The sequence below is a fragment of the Cyphomyrmex costatus genome, unplaced genomic scaffold (genome assembly GCF_001594065.2).
Source record: "Cyphomyrmex costatus isolate MS0001 unplaced genomic scaffold, Ccosl1.0 scaffold51, whole genome shotgun sequence".
Lineage (NCBI taxonomy): Eukaryota > Metazoa > Arthropoda > Insecta > Hymenoptera > Formicidae > Cyphomyrmex > Cyphomyrmex costatus.
In genome coordinates this window covers 1263291-1283752 of record NW_017279354.1, presented here as the reverse complement: position 1 = coordinate 1283752, position 20462 = coordinate 1263291, and the positions used below count along the sequence as shown (strand labels likewise).

Sequence of the window (20462 nt, the reverse complement as noted above, 5' to 3'; positions counted from 1 at the left end):
TGATAAAAAAAGCGAGGTGTCAGCACAAAAAAAGAAGATGTGATTATCAAAGATGTTCTATAGAATAAATTGTCAAAAATCGATGTCTATGTATTTTCAATTAAATTTGTTAAGTGTCCGAAAATATCAATAAAGATCTTACAATCCTTGAAAACCTAAAGTCGTTGATAATTCTAATTGTTTCTAAAAATTTTCAATCCTGATTAAATAGATTCGCAAACTGGTATATAAATCTTTTGCATCTATTGTGTAACCTTTTTTTCTCTTCTACAATCGAGAATCGACCATATTAAAATAAAGAACTGAATATATTTGAGCGCAATTAAAGTGCTCTCGGCTTTTGAGTGCATTATCTAAAGATAAAAACTATTTACGAGTGAGATACAGTGCGTTATAATAGATGGTAGATTACGAAAAATATCTCCTCTTATTTAACAATAATTTATTCTAATTGATTCTATTTATTGTTAAGGATTAAATTTCCTAAAATTGATGTAAATCTTTAAATTATATAAAACAAGCAGAAGATTACTCTTTTTTTATATATAAGTTCTAAAAAGTTATATATTATTTGATTATATATTTATTATCAAAGATTTATTAAATTTTTGGCTAATTTTCTGTTTAAGGTCTACATTATTTTACTTTTTTAATTTATCTCTATATCTATATATGTATTATAATGAAAGAGAGTGAGAGAGAGAGAGATCTTATATAATTTGATATATATAATTAAAAACAACGATGAAATGGAAGTAAAAGTCATAAATTAATTAATTAAAGAGGGAACGTTACGTTTCTACGAATACGTGTAATAACGTGAAAATATATAGAAATTTTAATTTATAATAAAGAACCAATTTTATCTCTTTAAAAAATTATTCTTTGTTCATGTGAAGTTTTTTGTGAACAAAAATGTGAATTATTATGTAGGAATAGTAAATCCGCCATTGTACTATCCTCTTTATCGGCATGGCACGAGGTGCCACACTGACACAGTGAGGCGGATTGACCTTAATGATGTAACTGGGGATAGTTCCAGCCTGATTCGTCCCCCTCGTTGGCGATCCTATGGAAAATTTGGCCGTCAGCCAATGAACCGAAATGCGAGCCAATTCCCTCGATTGCTTGTTTTTGTGTCACATCGAATGTAAATAATGATGCTAAGTCTTTGCTAATTATCAGATTCGTACGATTCGATATTTAAATTTCTTGGCAGACACAAACTAAAATTATTTTTATATCAATAAGAATATATATATATTGAAATTGAACACTGAATAGGCAAGATCATGATCACAGAAACGATTACAGAATTTCTGAATAAGTTAATAAATTCATGACATAACGAATAAATTTTATGAATTTTGTTACCTTTATATATGTATATATAATGCATATTTATAATTTGGTCTTTTTAAACTAATAAATGTATAGAGCAACAAGTATAATTATAATTTTTTATTATAAAAAATTTGATTTGTTAAAGAGAGAAATCACGTTGAAATAATATCCAACCTGATAACTAAGGATTTCACGATAATCCCATTTCGCAACAACAATATAACAAACGATAAATCTTGTAAACCTTGCTTGAAAAGATTTTAATATTAGTATATAATTACATTATAAAAATATCTTTTATCAAACAATCCTATTAAGATAGCAAACTAAGTTACATGTCATCATTTTGATACCAAAATGTCATCAGACATTATTTTGATATCATCAATTGACGACAGATACCGTCACATTGCTGTATATAGATATACTCCTATAGTTGAATATTATCACAAATCGAAAGAATAAAAGAAATTTTTCAAGTTAATAATAAAAAAAACGAAAATGTTCGTCTGAGCATTTGTGTAGGAGCGTATATCTTCGCACTATATTTTTCTATAGACCGTTCGGAATACGGAAGAGTCAAAGGGATGGATTATTGGAGATATCGGACGCCGTTTCTATTTATGGCCATGAATGCGCGCACGAGTGGGTGCAAATATATCTCTCGGACGAGCCGGTGATGTATCTGTGCGATGTAATCTCAACATCCTTTTCAATTCCGACTAAATTAACGACGCGCCCGAAATTAACTGCACGTGTTTGATCCACGTGTCAATCGTTGTCGTTTCAATCTGGAACAGTGACACTCCAAGAGAATTTCAAGGCAATTAAAGGAAGCAGCGGATAATCTAGGATCGGGATAGTAATTAGGACATTCCTAGAATTCCAGTGTAATCAATTCCTGCAAATCCCTTAATTGGATGAGCAAGTCAGTGATGGTAAGTCAAGTGCTAAGAAATAGAATCGATCGATCTTCCGACTTTTTATGTCCCAGGCCGCTCTTCATGACGTCAAAGGGGAGAGGATGGCCATTTCTTTCGCGAAGATTCGCCCCGCCGGTCGAAACGACTAGAAGTGTCGTTGAGACAATACAGGAACACACGCGAGTCGGACCGACTGAGAGATTTCGGGTGGATTGATTCGCAATATCGATTTCACCGGGGTATCACCAGATGATCTTCTGATTCTCATTCAGGTAAATCCTTTAACTCCCACAATTGCCGTGATGAGGCACCCGCTGATCGACGCGTGGGTGGTTCATCGGCACAAGAGCGTGCGGATGTGCGTGCCCACCGCGGCTTGCTCGCGATGACAAAACGATAGTGTTGGTAGCAACGCGACGTATTGATTTTGTGGTACAATACGGTAACTGCGAGGTGGAGCCGTTGCAGCTCCAGTACGACTGTCATACCGCCATATTTGTTTCCCCTCGGCAGACCAGACGAGACTGCGGAAAGTGAATTTTCTGCGGTTTACACCGGAACGGCAAATCGTCCCACCATTGCGTAAGTACAGATTGAAGATCCGGACGCAACCCCGCGTAGTTCAGCGCGCGTTCTCCGACCGTTCTCACCCCGCAAGGAGCGCGGACTCCAAGAGCGATAGCATCCCCTCAGCGAGCAGGTGGCGAATCCGCGCACGACGAAACCCCACGTAAACAACGCGTGGCAAGTACTTGACAGGCGATTGTTTCACGGCGAAACTACTCCCGCAACTTTCTGCAAGGTGCATCCGAGCTCCGCGTACGTACTTGACGCGTGTCACCGTTCGCCGTTTGATCGGCTATCGCGTGTCGCGCGAATCCGCAATGCTATTGCCGGCTGATCAATGAGAGGAGCAAAAAAGCAACAAGCCTTCGTCTTGTATCTTCGATGATTTTGGAGAATTGTCGGCGATCTGAATCACCGTAGAGATTTGTGAGTCATTATAATTTCATTGAGAGGGTGGTTCGAAATACAGTATATGAATAATTTCAGTGACGTGTAGGTATCTTTAGTGATTCACGCGTCTGTCAAACAAGAAATGACGCAACGCGTGGGAAGAAGCTATTATTAAGGTTTCCCATAAATGTTTCTCTAAATGTATCTTTCCGCACGAGATTAAAATAGTATCAGCATCAAATGAAAATTGCAATTGCAGAGTAGACTGCTCCATTTAATCTGTTTGTCGTAATTACGCCTGTGTTACAGCAAACAATACGTTTTCTTTTCTGTTTCATTAATTGAAATCTTTTTTTTCTTGTACGTCAGAAGAAGTTGTAAATTATAAAAGAATGGAATTAATTGAGAATGGTCAGGTCTAGGCGTATTGTCAATCATAGCCCGATCGATCATTCATTCTTGGTTACAACACGTGTCAATCACGCGTTCGTTTAAATGTTTGATCAAACAAAAAACGAAATACGTTCTTTTCCTCAATATAGCTACAATATTTGTTTAAATACAAAGTATCTATTTTTTATATAGTTGTTATATTTCAAAGAAGGAAGAAAGCTTAAACAAATACATATGACATTACTCTTTCCGATATTATCTTAAGTATAAAATAATTTTATCATAATATATGTTTATATTATTGTCTTATTACTACTTTATTTTATTGCGTGACAAAACGTGCGATAAGTCATGTATCATGCGGGGTTGTGGCATTAGCTGTGAGTATTATAGATTGGTATCTATAGCCTTTATAACAAGATGTAAAACATGTCCTAACATTGGTATAGATGGAATATTATCGAGTGATAAAGGTGACACGTCTATATTGGTCCACCGATAGATTGAGAATACATACGGAAATATATTCGCGTTGCGAAAGGTCTTTGCGCTGAATAATTTAAAATCAGGTGATCGATTCTCAGGTGAACCGCAGAGAGACGCAACAAACTCTATTTCAGTCGATCTCATTTAAGATTCGATCGAGCAACAACAATTACGCCGCATAATATTGATATGTATTTTCTCTAATGTGTTACGCATCTGGAATTATTTATTTATCAACTTGTAAGTTTCTACGTATAAAAAAGTAATAACAGAGAATTACTATTTAACAAACGCACACACATGGCCCACAATATTATTTATTTAAATACTCTTGGAAATTATTATAGATTTAATCTCTAGAAAAATTTTCGCTTGTCTCTGTTCTTCTTTATCAATATATACATCTTCAATTTAATTATGATACACGAATCAGTTTGTAGATTCCATCTTGCTGTATGAAAAGTATAAAATGTAAGGCAATTATTAAAGAAATCGCGCGTGTTTTCCTGTGCCGATCGATATGAAAAATTGATGTTGACACGATTCTAGTTGCGTGATTCTGTGCGAATGATACGAGAGTCCAACGCGTGTTATACATTGGAGTTGTATTGTACAGTGTTATTATACAGTGGAAAACCGTATAAAACGGAGGCGCCACACCGTCTAAGCCTGGCGCTCGATAAAATACGAACACCGTAAGCTTCGTTTTTGTTACACTCTTTCGCTCGCGTTATGTCAGCATTTTCTCTCTTCTCTCGTTCTCGTCTTTTTCTATGGTTAAACTACCACATGTTGCAAAGGTCGTTAACAAAACTGTGTCACAATATCACGGCAGATTCATTTTGTGTGATGAAGAAAAGGAAAGAATTGATTCTTATAATTGAAAAAGATTCTGCATAAAAATTCCGCTAAACACAATTTAATAATTACATTGAAGCACATTCCTACTAAACAAAGTAACGTATTATATTTATAACATTTATATTGTTGATTGGAAAATTATAATTCGTATAATGTTACTATTTGTATTTATCAAGATATTTAAGATCATCGAAAGATCAGATAAGTCTAGCTTATGAAATTTTTGTAAAAAATTTAGATAGAGAATTACATATTGTACATTTACGATTGCGAGAGATAAAATATTTTATATGTTCTTGGAAAAAACATATATGCTTCGATATTAGAAAAGACACATAAAACTTTACGACTGACATACCAGTTATTTTTCAAAACGATCGCCGGAATTTGTCTTCAGTATTGATCTACGAAATGTAAAATATCAATATAAATAACGATCATGTATTAGTTTCGGTTTTCGTTTTAGATTTCAATTGCGAAAAGAAAACAAAGCCGAACTTACACCGCGCTAGGTATTGTCGATCATTTTAATGGAAACAAATGGTTGTCGACCTAGTTTCGCCTAGACTTCTTAGGAATTCCTTGCATAGAGGCCTATCACCCGCAATCAGTGACGTAGTAAGGCGAGAGGGGTGATCCGTCCTGAACACCGTCTTAGCAAAAGCGCCAATTCAGCAGTACATATATTTCCTCGTTACAGAAATGAAAGACTTATTTGTAATGGAATACAAAAGGCCATAAATTATCTTGATTGCTGGGGCAAAAAACAAAATAGGTGTAATTAATTAAAGCGGTGGAATTATTAGCTTTTACAGCTAACTTTTTTGCTATAACAGGGATAAATTTCTGTTATCGCGAGAAATTTTGTTGCTTATAAAAGGAAAGTATACAAGATGGATACTAAGTATTTAAAAAAATTTTAAAGGACAATTTCTCACATCAATTCAAGATAAAAACTTTATTATATGTGATGTATTCAAAATAGTTTAGTTTCAAAGATAAGTATTAAAGTTAAAAGAAAAATTTCGTTTTCTCTACAAATTTTAGAAACCAATTTTGGGTTATTTTGATAAAATTTTTTTGTATGTTTCTGGAATATACATTAAAATAATTTGGTTTGCAAAATTTTTGAAAAAATAAAATTTTTCCTTTAACGTTCGTTATACTTAATTTATGATACTAGATATTTTTTTCTAATCTAATGCTAATATAGTAGTTAAAATAAAAAGATTATTATTATACCTCCTTAATATGCTTTTTTCTTGTCCGCGCGTTAATCGTCTCATTAAAAAATTGATTTATTTAAAGTTTTTAGTTGATTCAAAATTTAGACTTTGCTGTCCATTTTTGATATGTCAAAATTGCAAGTACTGGTATGTAAGAGAGAAAGGAAAGGAAACGGGCGTTATCTTCTCTTACTACGCCACTGTTTGCAGCGCATATACATATAATCCACATTAGATGAATGCAGCTGGAAATTATTCCGCTTCGTACTTGGACACTGTTCTAACCTACTTTATTCTCAGCAGCGATTTTATTATGGTTCTTCATGGCAAGCCTTAACTACTTTAAAGTTTCCTTAGAAAATCTTTACATAACTCGCATCATTACTAGCTCAGGTTTTAACTTTAAATGAAAGTTTTTAAACAATGCTACTGAATTCAATGTAAGAACTTTTATGCAAACCATGTAAATTTTGAATTTAAAAAAATAGGGAGGTATAACAAAAAATGTCCCACTAAAGAAATTCTGACGTTCTCCAGGTCGTATTGTCGTCTGATGACTCGCAAAAGATTTCGAAAAATTGCGTCTAGGTGGTCCGAATTGATCGGTACCCGCCATCTCTGGAGACCATTCTGCATCATCTTTCCTTAAACGTCTTCGTAGTATACATGACGTCAATTGCGGTAACGCGCACGGTATCGTTGCAGTCCGACGACGCGCAGCCGCGCGGCACCGCGATCAATGTGCGTCTTCGCGCGAGGGTGCTGTCGGCGCACATTACACGAGGACCAGGACAGAACATGCGCGCGGGTAGACTCGTCCTGCGGTAAAAAGGAAAGAGACTTTTAAGCGCGTGGAAACCTCTGACGTGGAATGCCGATGATGCAAACGCAAACTCGTACTTCTGCGTGAAGCGGGATTCGATGAATTCGCGATATTGCGAAAAGTATAACGTAAAGGTAGAAGGCCGAATCGTGTTTCAGTTTCAACGCCGCGTCGTGTTTGTGATGTGGTACGGAATGTTGCGACGAACGGTCCTCGCGACGAGATGTAGTGCAGCAATATTAATCGCTTAATTTTTAGTGAAACGCTCGAGAATCTAATAGAACTGTTTTTGTTAAAATAACTATCGCGTTTTCCATTCAGCAACGAGTGTCGTGGAACTTATCGATAAGAGTGCAATTTTGACTTACATAATAAGTCATGCAGTAACAATGATATGGACAATTTGAAGCTTTTGGCATATCTTATCAGGATGTTAGAGAACTCAAGAGTGATCTCTTTCTTTTACAAATACTGACAAGATTGTTGATGAAAAATACGGAAAACCTTCGATTAATTTATGGACTCTAAACAATTGTTAAATCATTGTCGAGTCTTCTCTAATCTATTCAAGTGAATATAAATAACGCGTTTATCTAACAAACACCAGTTACGCCTTTAACCACGTAAGATGAACAAGTGTACGTAGACAATCGATTGGCGAGCGATTAATTTAATCGGAGCAAGATGCCGAAGCCAGTTCCGGTGGAGAACCTGGTGATACCACCGCAGGATGGCCGCATCTGCGGCACGATCTGCATCTGTCAAATGACTATGGTGCTATCCTCGGTCGCGTTGGTGTATCTGACGGTCGCGATCTACATGCCCAGTGGACGGGCGTTCCAATCGGGCATCAGCGAAGTGCCCGTGATGTGCACAACAATTCGAGCGGTGAACGCTGACAATTGTGAGTGGGGTAGTTGTGGCGAATGGTGTCTGTCCAAGACCTCCGGGCCTTGTGTGCAGATTCACGTGAATCTCCGCAGAAACGGATCCACGATTCTACTAGCGAACTGTACAAACACAACGAATAAGACTTGTTACGGTATCGATCAGGAGAACGCGAAGAAGTCAAAGTGCATCGCGGACGAGTGTCGCAATCTGACCGGTACATTCAACTGTTCCTCGGGCATCTGCATCAACATCACCGATGCCTTCGAGTGCATGTTCCACGACACGGATCCGCCCTTGAAGTGTTCAGGTCGTCGTGGCAAGATCACCTGTATCGACATAGACGGCCTTTTCAATTGTAATCGCGGCACCTGCGAGCGCATACGCACCCCGTACAATTGCGATCGCAGGTGCGTCGATATTCCAACTAGAAATAAGAATATGATCCTTCTCAGCGGCGACAAAGTGTACTTGAGCCAGTGCGAACGAGCTATAGACGTGGCAACCAATCGAGAGATATGGCACGAAGATCGTGGTGACATCATGATGGCCTCCTGCTACGGGATTTTTAATTCCACGTTGGGCGTGGAGGCGGTGGATTGTATCAACGGTTCCGTGCTAGAGAAAGATCTGCTAACCGATCTGACGAATTTCACGTACTTGTCCTACTTAAATATATTCGCCACGAAACCGCTGGACAACGACAAGCTAGTCGCACCGCCGGAGCAGAGCCTGATCATCGCCAACGAGAGTAAATTGTTGATCAACCTCGAGGGATGCGTGAACACGCTTCGGGATGAGTGCAAAGAATTCCTTCACGAGTACGGGAAGGACGGGTCCGATCATAACGCGCGTGCTAGATTCCCGTGTTACTACGCCGAAGATAACACGGGCGTTGTCGTGTCACGGTTCAATCTAGAAACAACTTATAAAGAGTTCTTGATTGCGCTGTTGCTGCCGAGTATTCTGTTTGTCGTCAGCTGTCTGACTCTGATCTTCTGTCAGAGGACAGTCGTCGTCGGGGACGACGCTAAAATGAGGTTCAAGGGCACGCCCGGCACGCTGGTCTCGATAGAGAGAAGCGCGTCGGGCAACTTAGGGGATGCTGGCGGAGGAGACTCCGTTATGGCGCTCTGAGATCCGTCACGTAAGACATGTTTTCGGCAGAAAATAGTTGCGTTCTAAGGCATGGTGTTATAATTAGTTACATCGCCTTCTAATCAGCTCTTTTACATTACAAAAGGTGTTTTATTCGATTCCTCTTGTCTTGTATACTTTTTAATATTTTTTTTTATAAATTAATTTTATCTAATTTTCATCCGACTCTTCGATAATACAATCATCCACACAAAATCATACCTCCTTCTCTTTTCTTTTCTTTTTTCTCTCATTAGATAGAAGTTAATCATTTTGCGCGATCGTTGTAGTAATAATAACTTTTATAATTGTTTAGTAACTATTATAACTTTTATAATAATTCTTGTCATTGTGCAAATTTCTTAGTTTATAAATCTAAACCATTTTTAAATGGCATGGCATGAAGATACTGTAATTTTAATAAAATCAGATCTAAAGTAATATATGTGAATTGAATTATTTTTCCAATGTGCTCATTACTCTCTCTAAAATATTTTCTTGTTATCTTTCCATCAAGGAAAGATAACACGAGCTTTGGATATGTGTAGAGTTGTAGAGTATACATATATATACATATCAGTGTAAGAAATACATTTTTTCTGGATACAAATGTTACAGGGATTAAAACAGCAAATGCGCATTTAACATTCATGTATGCAAAACGTTTAATTTTAAATGTATGTGTTGTATCATTTGTCATCTATCATAATAAAAAAGTATGTATATATTTTCAGTTTTGATTAAATTTTTGTTTGTAAATAAACTAATATCAGCGATTGTGTTAGTGTGTGTATAATGATATAAGAATAAATTTAATCCTTTAGCGGCATTATACATATATATGTATATTATATTATTCAAAAAACTTTTTAAAATTAATTCTTCTAAAAAATCTTGTAAGTGACGAGTCTATTGATGTCTCAATTTATCGACGTATAGCTCTTTTGGCAGTAAGAGGCATTGTAATACTTTCAAAGGCTTTCACGGATATCATCTTCAAAGATACCAGAAAGTTTGCAGGTATTGCCGTGTTTTTATACATTGCTAATGCCAACGTTTCACACACACACACACATACACACACCACACACACACACACACACACACACACACACACACACACACACACACACACACACACACACACACACACACACACACACACACACACACACACACACACACATATGTAGAGCGCTCCTCGTCCTGATAAAGTGAACAGCAAGATTTACGAAACGTTGGCATTAGCAATTGATAAAAATATGGCGATAACCCGTAAACATTCTGGTATCTTTGAAGAAGTATTACAGGGCGAGTTTTTTAATTTATCGATTGATCAATTATGATATTTCCAACGTTCAATGCGCTACACTTTTTTCTGTATCCTCAATTCTTAAGTGTAATTGAACTGCATAGATTCCAAATTTTGCAATACATTCATACACATCTATGATCGGAGTGTGAATGTTGCAAATATGCAACACTCGCTGTTAGAGGATTAATTTGTTCAGAAATGCTGTCGTATTGAAGATGTGTTTGTTTCAGGCTTGAGAGATACGACGTAATATTATATTCCCTTATTTTACAATCCGCAGATTAAAAACTTGGTCGACATTATTACGATTGAGAATACTGAATGGAATTTGAACAAATGTTTTTTATTTGACTACTTTAGAAGAATATTTTTAAATAAACAATATTCAAATCTAAAGACCGTCAATGTACGAACGTAGCTAATACGAATACGAAGCCTATAAGAGCATAGTTTGGATCTTTAATTGCTTATATATAATTTCGCGTGAATTTATATACTAATATTTTTAAATAACTTTAAATAAATATATCATACAATTAAATCTGCATTAGAATAAATGTATAAGAGACTATTATTTATCTTGATCTAGTCTACAAAGCCAAAGCTCATTAAATTCGAAAAGAAAAATCCGCGAGCTGTTTACTGATAGACAATTATAATCACTTTTATTAATGTTGCAATATAGATTTTAATGTTATGTTAACAGGCATTCCCCTCCTGGAGGAGAGTCCGGCTCGTCAGTCGATATTCTCCCTGCGCGGGCATTACTGAGGTGTGGGGAGGGGGGGAACGCGTGATAAAAATTCTCATCTTGCAATTTAATAAAACAAAAAACGCAACACGTACACATTCCCGCAAAAGTACCAAGAAACCGAAGCGAAAAAAGGTAGTCAGACAACAAAGAGATCAAGAAGAATTTATCTACTCGCACTGCCTGCACTAAATATTTGAAAAATCGTACACGCATGCTTATGTGACACGAGAAGATGTTGTCACGAACGTATATTACTGCACGATTCTCTCGTTCAGAAGGAAATAACGGTTCAAGAAAGAAGATTTACTCGATTTTGGCGTTTTACGCACGTGACATTCGTAGCTTTTAAGAGGTTCCCCTTTTCTGATTGATTTGCCGCGACCAATAGCTAAAGTTTAACAGCCAAGAGGCGCGCCTTGCCGATGGATGATTGACTCGAGACGAGTTCTGAAGCCTTGCTTATTTAACTACTACATTATAATCGCCAGAACTGCGAACGACAACGTGAACAATCTAAAAATATCGACAAAAGTCGGCCTACTCGAAGATCTTTATCTCAAGAAGCTTCATGTATTCAAGTTTTCTACCCATAAGTCCTATTTACAGCTAAAAAGTTGATTCTTGAATAATTGTTATGTGATTATCTTCGTGTTATATCTTGCCCAATTTTATAAGATTTTAGATTAATTCTTAAATAAATCAAATTATTTTTATCAAGATTGCTTAATCAGCCTGCGTTATAGATATAATATTTCGCTCCTCGTTCGTGGAAAATTATTTCTTCTCCCGCTGCAGCCATCGAACAAGAAGGAGAGAATTTTCAGTGTGAATCGAGATGTTGTAAGTGGACCATAAGCACGTTTTTTTCGGACGAGCTCTGAATCGCGGCCACGCAAATCGTGGCTGTACATACGTATCTTTTGAGAAACTTTTAAGTAAATCACGAGTAGGGTCCTCGTGACCCACAAAAAGCCGTCATCATTGATTCTGACGAATCGACGGTGATAATGGGCGTCCAGGTGGAGGAGTCCAAGATCGGCGCCATGATCGAGAAGGCCAAGTTTTACACATCGGTCTGCATGGGCACTACAGCAATCCTTGCGGTTTTCGCCTTCCTGTTTTTGATCCCGTTTGTCGTCGAGCCGGCGATAACCACCATCCTGGCGGATTTCTCGCCGCATGCTGTCGCCTGCGTCACGACGGAGCACGTGTACGCGGAGGGATTGAAGAACTGTTCGTGGGCGAGCTGCAGAGAAGGTGACTCCTCGATCCCTTTTATTATATATTCGCGTTTCACACGTGTAACCGAATGTAATCGATCATATATATATCATTGTCTAGGTTGTACCAGCGCTGCGCTTCGTTGTCATCAAATCAAAGTCAACTACACCAGACTCCCGTATGAGGAATTCACAGCGAAGCCATTGGGTTCAGTACCATGGGACGTCACCGATACCAAGTTCTTTGTGAACACTGAAGGATGCGGCTATCCGCCCACAGTTAACTGTTCTATTTTCGCCAAGAAATACGCCTATGCAAATATGGGGAAGATATTTCCCTGTTATTACAGTAGAACACATCCGGAGATAGTTGTCGCAAGGTACGATCAGTGAGATGTATGTATGAATTTATCAATCCTTAATGCAAAACATAGTGCCCTGTATGTTTCTCGTATAAAAAGGGGCTCCTTTAAGTATACTATCACGAAACTAATTATTATATAATATCGATTTCTTCAAACTGTTACGGGTACTAAAAATTGTGGTACTGATAGTTACACAATTAATCGTCCAAATATAAATATAAATACTGAACAATGCCGTAATGCTACAATTTTTAATCGGGACACAAGTTTGAAGAAATCATTGATAATATCGTAATATCAATTAGCTTCATGACTGTGCTTTTATTTAAAAAAAAAAAAAGAAACCATATATTTGGTTTGCACAATCGCTAATTTCTTATTAGTAAAGAGCATAGCTTTACTATCATGTGTTTGCAGGTATTCATGGGATGAGAATCTGAGGCATTTGGTGTTGGCCTTGATCGTGCCCATAGTACTGTTCGCTACGACGCTCGGTGTGTTGTGCTACTGGTATTGTCCACCGATCAACAAGACCTGTGGCGGATCGAGTCGCAATCTCATGGACAAGTATGCTAGAAAGGAAGAGTAAGTGTATGTATGCAGTGTCCGGTACGGGCTAGCAGAAATTTTATTCTACGGAATTACTTTGAAGTCACCATACGATCGCTACGATTGTCTATGTCGAGAAAAATACTCGATAATTGTAAATGAAAGATCGAGCGTTGATAAATTCGTTTTTTAAAATTATGTCACACACATTTTCTTTGAATTTTTAGCTTTTAGACATTATATGATTCGCAGAATTTCGCAATTATCAAAGTAATTCCTCCATTCATCTTGTAATTTTTATATTCTTCTTTTCATGTCTGTAATTGAGTGACTTTTTTTACTCTTACAGCATCTTGGCAGAGGACGAATTCGAGGAAGACGAAGAGGAATACTGACTGCTACCAAGGGCTCACCCCCCGGCACGGGAGTGATCCCAGTAAAATCATATCCGAATGGCTCCAGCGTACTTTACTTTCTAAGTTTAAGCGATCGAGCAATACCACTTAGAAAAATTAACGAAGGGTGAGGAAATGGATCTCGTTGTTATCGATTTTTATCGAATTTACTCAGAAAAAGTCTTAGAGTGCTTAAACGCTACATCCGATCTTTTTATCCTCTTAATTCGACTCGTGCTTTCAATTAAATAAAACATTCTTAGGTTCATATGGTACAAAAATATTTCTCTCTTTCTGTGTCTTCTTCTTGATATTTCAATCGCACCGAGATTAGTTATATATATGCACTTATTCGAAAGAAATGTAATGTCAAACTTATTTGACGATTCAACAATCGGAAGAATTGTTTGCGCAAAGTATTTATATCTTAAATTTATGATGTCAAGTGAGCCATGAATATGAAAACTCGAACTTTTGAATTATCTATCAGTATTCCATGCGAGTTTTGAGAGAATATGGGTCGAAACATGCGGCAATGTCAGAAAATAATATTACGCATTAACGCGAAACCGCAGTGACACATTAACGATTAATTTAATTAATAAATACATTGAATACTAATGCGATACGTTGAGGCTTGCTAAATTATTCATTAGTGTAGTTGCGCATTTTAAAATCTTGTAGAAATTAATTACGAAAATAATTTCAAATGAAGTATAGTTACGAAATGATAACGATGAATTTCCGTGTGTTTCGAGCTCAATCGTGATAAAGGCGCGCCTTCCTACTTACGTGATAAAAGTTGAACCAGTACGATAGTTTTTAAACGGCACAGAGATTAGGTTTTGCAGCAGCATCGGGTTTAGATTAAGCTACGTAGCCGTGAATTTACGACTGAAGTCACATAAGCTGCCCTTGTGACGATAAGTCGATAGTCAAATATCGATCAAAGCAGTACGAGCCCGTGGTTCGACGCTAAGTGCAATATATGTATCTTCACTCTTCATCGAGCTGAAGAAATAAATTCCAATGCGGACTCCTATTAGGCTAATCGCGTTACTCGTTACACTAAATTACGTGATTTTTTAAAACTGTTAATGTTTTAATCGCCCTTCATGCCTGATCCTATTGTGATTTTTTTTCTAATTGTAAGTAGATCGAGCAATGGCTGCTTTCGCGTATACTTTTAAATTCTCTCCGATGTAGCGTTATATAAGAAAAGATTTTTACCTCGTAAAAGTAGGATAAAATTAATAATTAAAAAATTTTAATTAAAAATGAGATTATGTACTTTCTGAAGAAACCCTATCAGAAAAGCGATCTAGGAGGTGTATTGCAAGTATTGAAAAGAGTACAAAGGCAATGTATTGAGTGGAAATTGTGAAAGTGCTTTATGGAGAAGAGAAGTGGAGCAAGTGACGCGGTTTGCTTTTAAAATCCGCTTCCGCACCAAGTAACATAGGTTAAGACTAGGCTGTAAGTTATAAGCCTGTGAATATTACCGATCATAATTCTATTCGAAATCGATATAAGAGTTGTTACGAATTTTGTATGCGGACGCAAGTCACGTCGTGGATTCTATAGAGAGACAAAGAGAAAATATATTATATAAATATACGAGTATGTTAAACGCATAAAACGCACGTGGACGCTGGTACGCATTGTGCGCATAGTTTATAGGCATAGATATAATGATATACTTTTAAGTTGAATTTTTTGCAGGGACATGCGAACTACATTCCGTAAGCTACGAAACGACATTGTTTACCATTATAAATGCTCGCTCAACAATAGCATTTATTCCGTCAAACGTAATTGTTAAGTTTTACAAATAAATTAATGCAGATAATAATTTATTGGTAATTTTAATCAAGGATGCCTCTAAAATAAAACAGAAAACGTTCCAAATTCTTGGTATAGGGAATTTATAAAATAATGTTCGAATATATTAAATAATTTAAATATTTGCTATAACTGCAGTATATTAATTAGTTTATATTTCTCGTTTTTGTCGATGATTGAGTTTTGCGTTGTAATTATAATATACTTGAAAAAATGCATAAAATGATTTCAAATATTAAATAATTTAATTATTTGAAACAAATTACAGTATAAATGAAAAAAATGTTATTATAATATTAATTATTTATGTGTATATTACTTAAACTCGTTTTTATTAATTGATGACTGAATTTTGCATTTTATAATTACATGAAGATACATTTGACAAAACTGGTTAAAATAACGTTTGTTTCGAAGCATATGGAAACCATATCGTAATCCTTTACATCTAGTATGGTTGTGAATCCTTACTCGGCCTTATTTTAGGTGTCTAAAATGGAAGAACTCCCATGTGGTAGCAACTTCTCATAGACCCTATGTGCTGGCACTCATTCCCCACTTGAAGCTTGCTAGTATACTTTCCATTACGATCGCTCGCTCGATCGTCTTTGAATCACGAACATTTGTCGAATTCATCTTGTGATTAACTATACACGATTTCGTCCGACTCGATTCTTTCTCGCTGCTATTTTTACCAGACAAATTGGATGTATTTTAAATGACAATGCTCTCTAAACTTTAGTTACAGTAATTTACAGTAATGCAATATTTAAAAATAATCAAAATTAGGAATCGGATAAGTATAAATTTGAAACACCATTAAAGCATCGAATTATAAATGGAGAGGTTCCTGCTTCTCTAGCATTCTTTATCGCGATAACATTTGCTCAAGACGCTCATATTTAACGAAACCATGGCGCAAACTGAAATTTGCGTACGCTTTCTAAGCCGCAAAAGTCGCATCTAGTTCCCCATTAAGTCATCGCAAAATTTTCATCTCCTTCGGTTAGAATTAAAACTCTTATGTGATATTAAAAAAGCTTTCAAGCGTATAACACCAAGAAAGCTCTACGCGGACAATCTAGGAGCGGTGTAACTCGCGTATAGGTACAATTTTCGCATCACGTATCGGTTCTAGTGCCAATTGAATTCTCTAGCTCGACTAGCCGGTCGTAATCGTTGTAGGCAGCATACTTAGAGCATCGATCGCGAGAGAAGATATTTATATACATATATTAGAAACTAGGGATCTCAAGCGAATGACTTTTCGTTCAGTTATAGAAAGTGTGAGTTTGTTTTGTAAAAGAGAGTATGAGATCTTTAGAATTTACTTAATCTTCTAATAGTCATAATTTATCCAATTTTATAGATAACTTTTCAATCTAGTTTTGTTTCATACAGAAATTATAAGACTTAGATAATAATGTTTAGCACAACATAAAAGAAAAAATTATAATACACGTAAAAGTATTTCGCGTAAACAGTACGTATATTTAATCTCTTTAAAAAGTTAACTCGAAAGTACATTACTCAAGAAAAAAAATATAAGATACAAATATTCTCTTGAGATCTCTCTTTAGATAGGTGAACAAATTTTAGTATAAATTCAAATGATTTATACGCAAGAGTGATGTAGAGTAAATAACTTTAAGCAATTTTAACTGACAAATGAGGAATCTAATGAAGCACGAATTGAGAATAAACGAGGTATTGCGCGAATTCTATTTCCACACGATTTAGCTATCATACTCGATCGAAAAATCAGCAGTACTGTTTGTCTTTAACAAACGATAATTATTCGATAGTTATCTTCACACGTTGTATGCCCTCGTAATGTTACTTGGCTACTTAATAATATTCACATTTACTATAGCCAGATATTTATCATGCTATTTGATTTAGTTTTCTCTTTTTCTCGCCTCTTTACCTATATATAAAAACAGTCTATAATATAAATAAAGAAATACTCTTCGAGACGCTTCCTTTCTCTCTACTCGAAAGTTTTCAACTCGTTCACTGCTTCTTACATAAATCATAAATATTGTACATAATATATTCATACGGTGTGTATATACAATATACGTATAAATTACATACTCGCTCTGCGATATAAACGGACTATTGTATATAAGAGATTGTACGAGTTCGTTTAAAATATATAAAAAGAACGTTTTCTGTTAATTCTCGATACATTATTTCTTTTCCCAGCTTCACAATTCCGACACAATTCTCTAAATACCTTGAATAAATTTTTAATTTAGGTAAATTAATAAAAATAATAATTTATATGTGAAATAAATTCAATAAAAAAAAAAAAATGTAGAAAATAAGTTTTATATTTAACAGTTCATAGATATCCCATCATTTTCTTAATATTTTTAAAAGTTGTAACCTTACAAAGTGAACATTTATGATCTATAATATTTTTTTATCTACCACTGAGGGATAATAAAATTCAGACGCGTTGCATCTATCGAACTTCAAAACTACAGTATTACATAAAAAATCTATCTTGACATGTATTATGCGAAGATTACATAGCATTAAACGAAGACGTTTGACCTTTTGCTTTGAAGGTCGTAGAAATGTTAATCCAGCGCAACTAACATTCCGTCCTTCTGATATCGAGGGGATGAATCTAAATCGATAAAACAGATATCAACTGACTACGCGTTTCATGAAACAATTCTACTTATATAATTTATAATGTAAACGATGAGAGAAAAATTTTACATTCTATAACTCAAAATTGCTTGCATATTTTATATTGTTAAATTCTTCATAAGTATAATTGCGATTATAAAGCAAAGATAATGAATTTAATTGACACTGGAATCGATATTATTTTAATTTTCGTAAGTATCAATTAAATATAAATGATTAAAGTACAATATTATAATATTTACATAATTGTTAATTCATCGGGTTAATAAAAAAAAATATATTATTTTTTTCTGATTTTGAAATCAGGAACTTATATAATTTTAAAAGAATTTTAAAATAATAAGTTAAATGCCGAATATTATCCACAAATGTTTGCATCTAAAAATATACTAAATCATTTAAAAAGATAATTGTGAAGGAAAATAAATTTTTCTTCAATATTTAAAAAATAAATAGTAATAATTTATAAATTCGCAAAAGAGATAATTGTTCTCTGTTGCGCTTTTTATAACATTTATAATTAGCAAGATCGCGACGTTTCAAAAACTTTATAATTCACTCTCACAATCAAGGATAAGATAAGTTTATGAACCGTGGGTCGTTTCACTCAGGCATTTCATGGATAGAAGAAAATTTCACCCCCATAAAAGCGTGATATACTACGGCGCAAGCTCCGTGCGAGAGAACTCGCGGGTTGCACGGTTGGACTGGCAGACTTGTTTTCAAACAGTCGTCGGAGTTAGTCGGTTGCATGGCTATCTCTCGTCTGTTCGCGTGTTCGCGAATCTCTTCGTCGGGATGAAAAGATTGTGTCGATATGATAATAATTTTGCAAATTGCGGATAAAAATGATCGTGAGATTATTATTCGACATTGATAATTTAACGAAGGACGCGTACCGATCGCGTATATGTGTGAAATTAATTCTCGTGATTAAATAATTTTCTTCGTAAGTTTCTTCGTAATCAAATGTCACTTGTGCAAATATAATTCGTAATAAAATCCAAATTTAAAAGTAAAGTATGAAATGGGAATAATAAAAATGATGAAAGTGATTGCATCAATAGTGAATCGCAAACGAGATGTAAAGAAGCTACAGCTCTTTCGATTATAATCCGAAAAATTTATATCAAAATTTTGGAATGTAAGAAATTTTTTAGAAAGTTTTACGAAAACTCGCTATAATAAGGAATACAATTGTCATATTATGAAGATTTCAACGTTTGCAAAATATAAATCGTCGAACTTCTGCAATTATTTTCTTTTCGAAGAAAGCGCAGTTATTTACATTAGCTGCTTTAAATTCGGTGATCGAACGAAAAAAATTCATCTAAAAGAGTACTTGATGCCCATGAAAAGTTGAGACACGCAATCAGCTTAAAAGTAAAGCGGCTTCGATTTTATCGGAAACTCGCTTCAAACAAGTAGTAAATCTCGCTTTAGTCAGACGACGAATATCGAGAATATAAAGAATATTCTGTAGTTGTAATTTTTTCGAAGGGAACTCAGATTGATGATATATAATCCTGCAATCGTTTTTCTCGCTGTGTCCATACTAGTTTAAATAAAGAAAAAGGTAAAAAGTTTACTACAAATTTTATATAGGAGAAAGGAAATGGAACATAATGAAATTATGCGTGCAATTAAAAGACGATCAACAGAAACAGATAGCACGTTTTATGGCACTAACGTTTCAAGGATGAGAATCCCAAAGGTATTATAGGCAAGATAATCGCTTATTCCAAGGTTATACTTGCAAGTGGAACAACCATTAGAGATTTCGTCGTGGGTGTCCCTCAGAAAAAAGTCACTCTAACATCAACATCGATTCTTCTATAAAAAGCGCAAGAGTGTACTATTTCCTATTTTCTGTTTTAATAATAACATATTGACATTGCCTTTTAAATATACAATGAAAGAAAAATTTCTATGATAGAGACTTTTGCGTGACTAAAAGGTTGATTTAAAATTTATCAATGTGCGCCAGGTTGTTCATTGTAAAACGGCCTTTTAATTTTAAATCATATGCCAGCAAAGTTATGAAGGACAACAAATTTTAACAACGTCACTTCCGACGGTGACACACAAATTCCGGATCAATAACGCATTTTTTGTACAGTTATTTAAGCACCCGCTTGGTAGTGTCGTGATAATGGGATTATACTAGCGTCCAATTCTACACTGTTCTATGTAGAGCATCCATTCGCAACTACGCGGCTAATGAAGTTAACACGTGGTAATTGCCCTAAGTGCATCGGACAGGTCGAATGCTTCTAGCAAAAGAACGGTAGGGAAAGGTCCGCGCAAACACAGGAGGAGA

General features: G+C 35.5%; 3 protein-coding genes across 4 annotated transcripts in view; 2 read left to right on the top strand and 1 right to left on the bottom strand.

The window, feature by feature from the left end:
* LOC108778789 (UPF0769 protein C21orf59 homolog) overlaps positions 1-20462 on the bottom strand; it is a 58415-nt gene that overhangs the window by 19860 nt on the left and 18093 nt on the right. The window lies entirely within an intron of this gene.
* On the top strand, positions 7698-11399 carry Teh3 (tipE homolog 3 phospholipid transfer protein). Its single transcript, XM_018546055.1, is given in 4 exon segments — positions 7698-9008; positions 9011-9048; positions 11060-11078; positions 11081-11399. Coding segments are annotated over 4 exon segments (1584 nt in total). The 3' UTR covers positions 11297-11399.
* Teh2 (tipE homolog 2 phospholipid transfer protein) lies at positions 11837-13774 on the top strand. Of its 2 annotated transcripts, none has more exons than XM_018546062.1 (4): positions 11837-12364; positions 12449-12707; positions 13110-13277; positions 13591-13774. In XM_018546062.1, exons 1-4 carry the CDS (start codon positions 12115-12117, stop codon positions 13634-13636), a joined length of 723 nt encoding a protein of 240 aa, XP_018401564.1. In that variant the 5' UTR covers positions 11837-12114; the 3' UTR covers positions 13637-13774. The 2 variants fall into 2 exon arrangements, with proteins under 2 accessions (XP_018401564.1, XP_018401565.1); XM_018546063.1 differs by having other exon boundaries at positions 13110-13283; positions 13591-13624.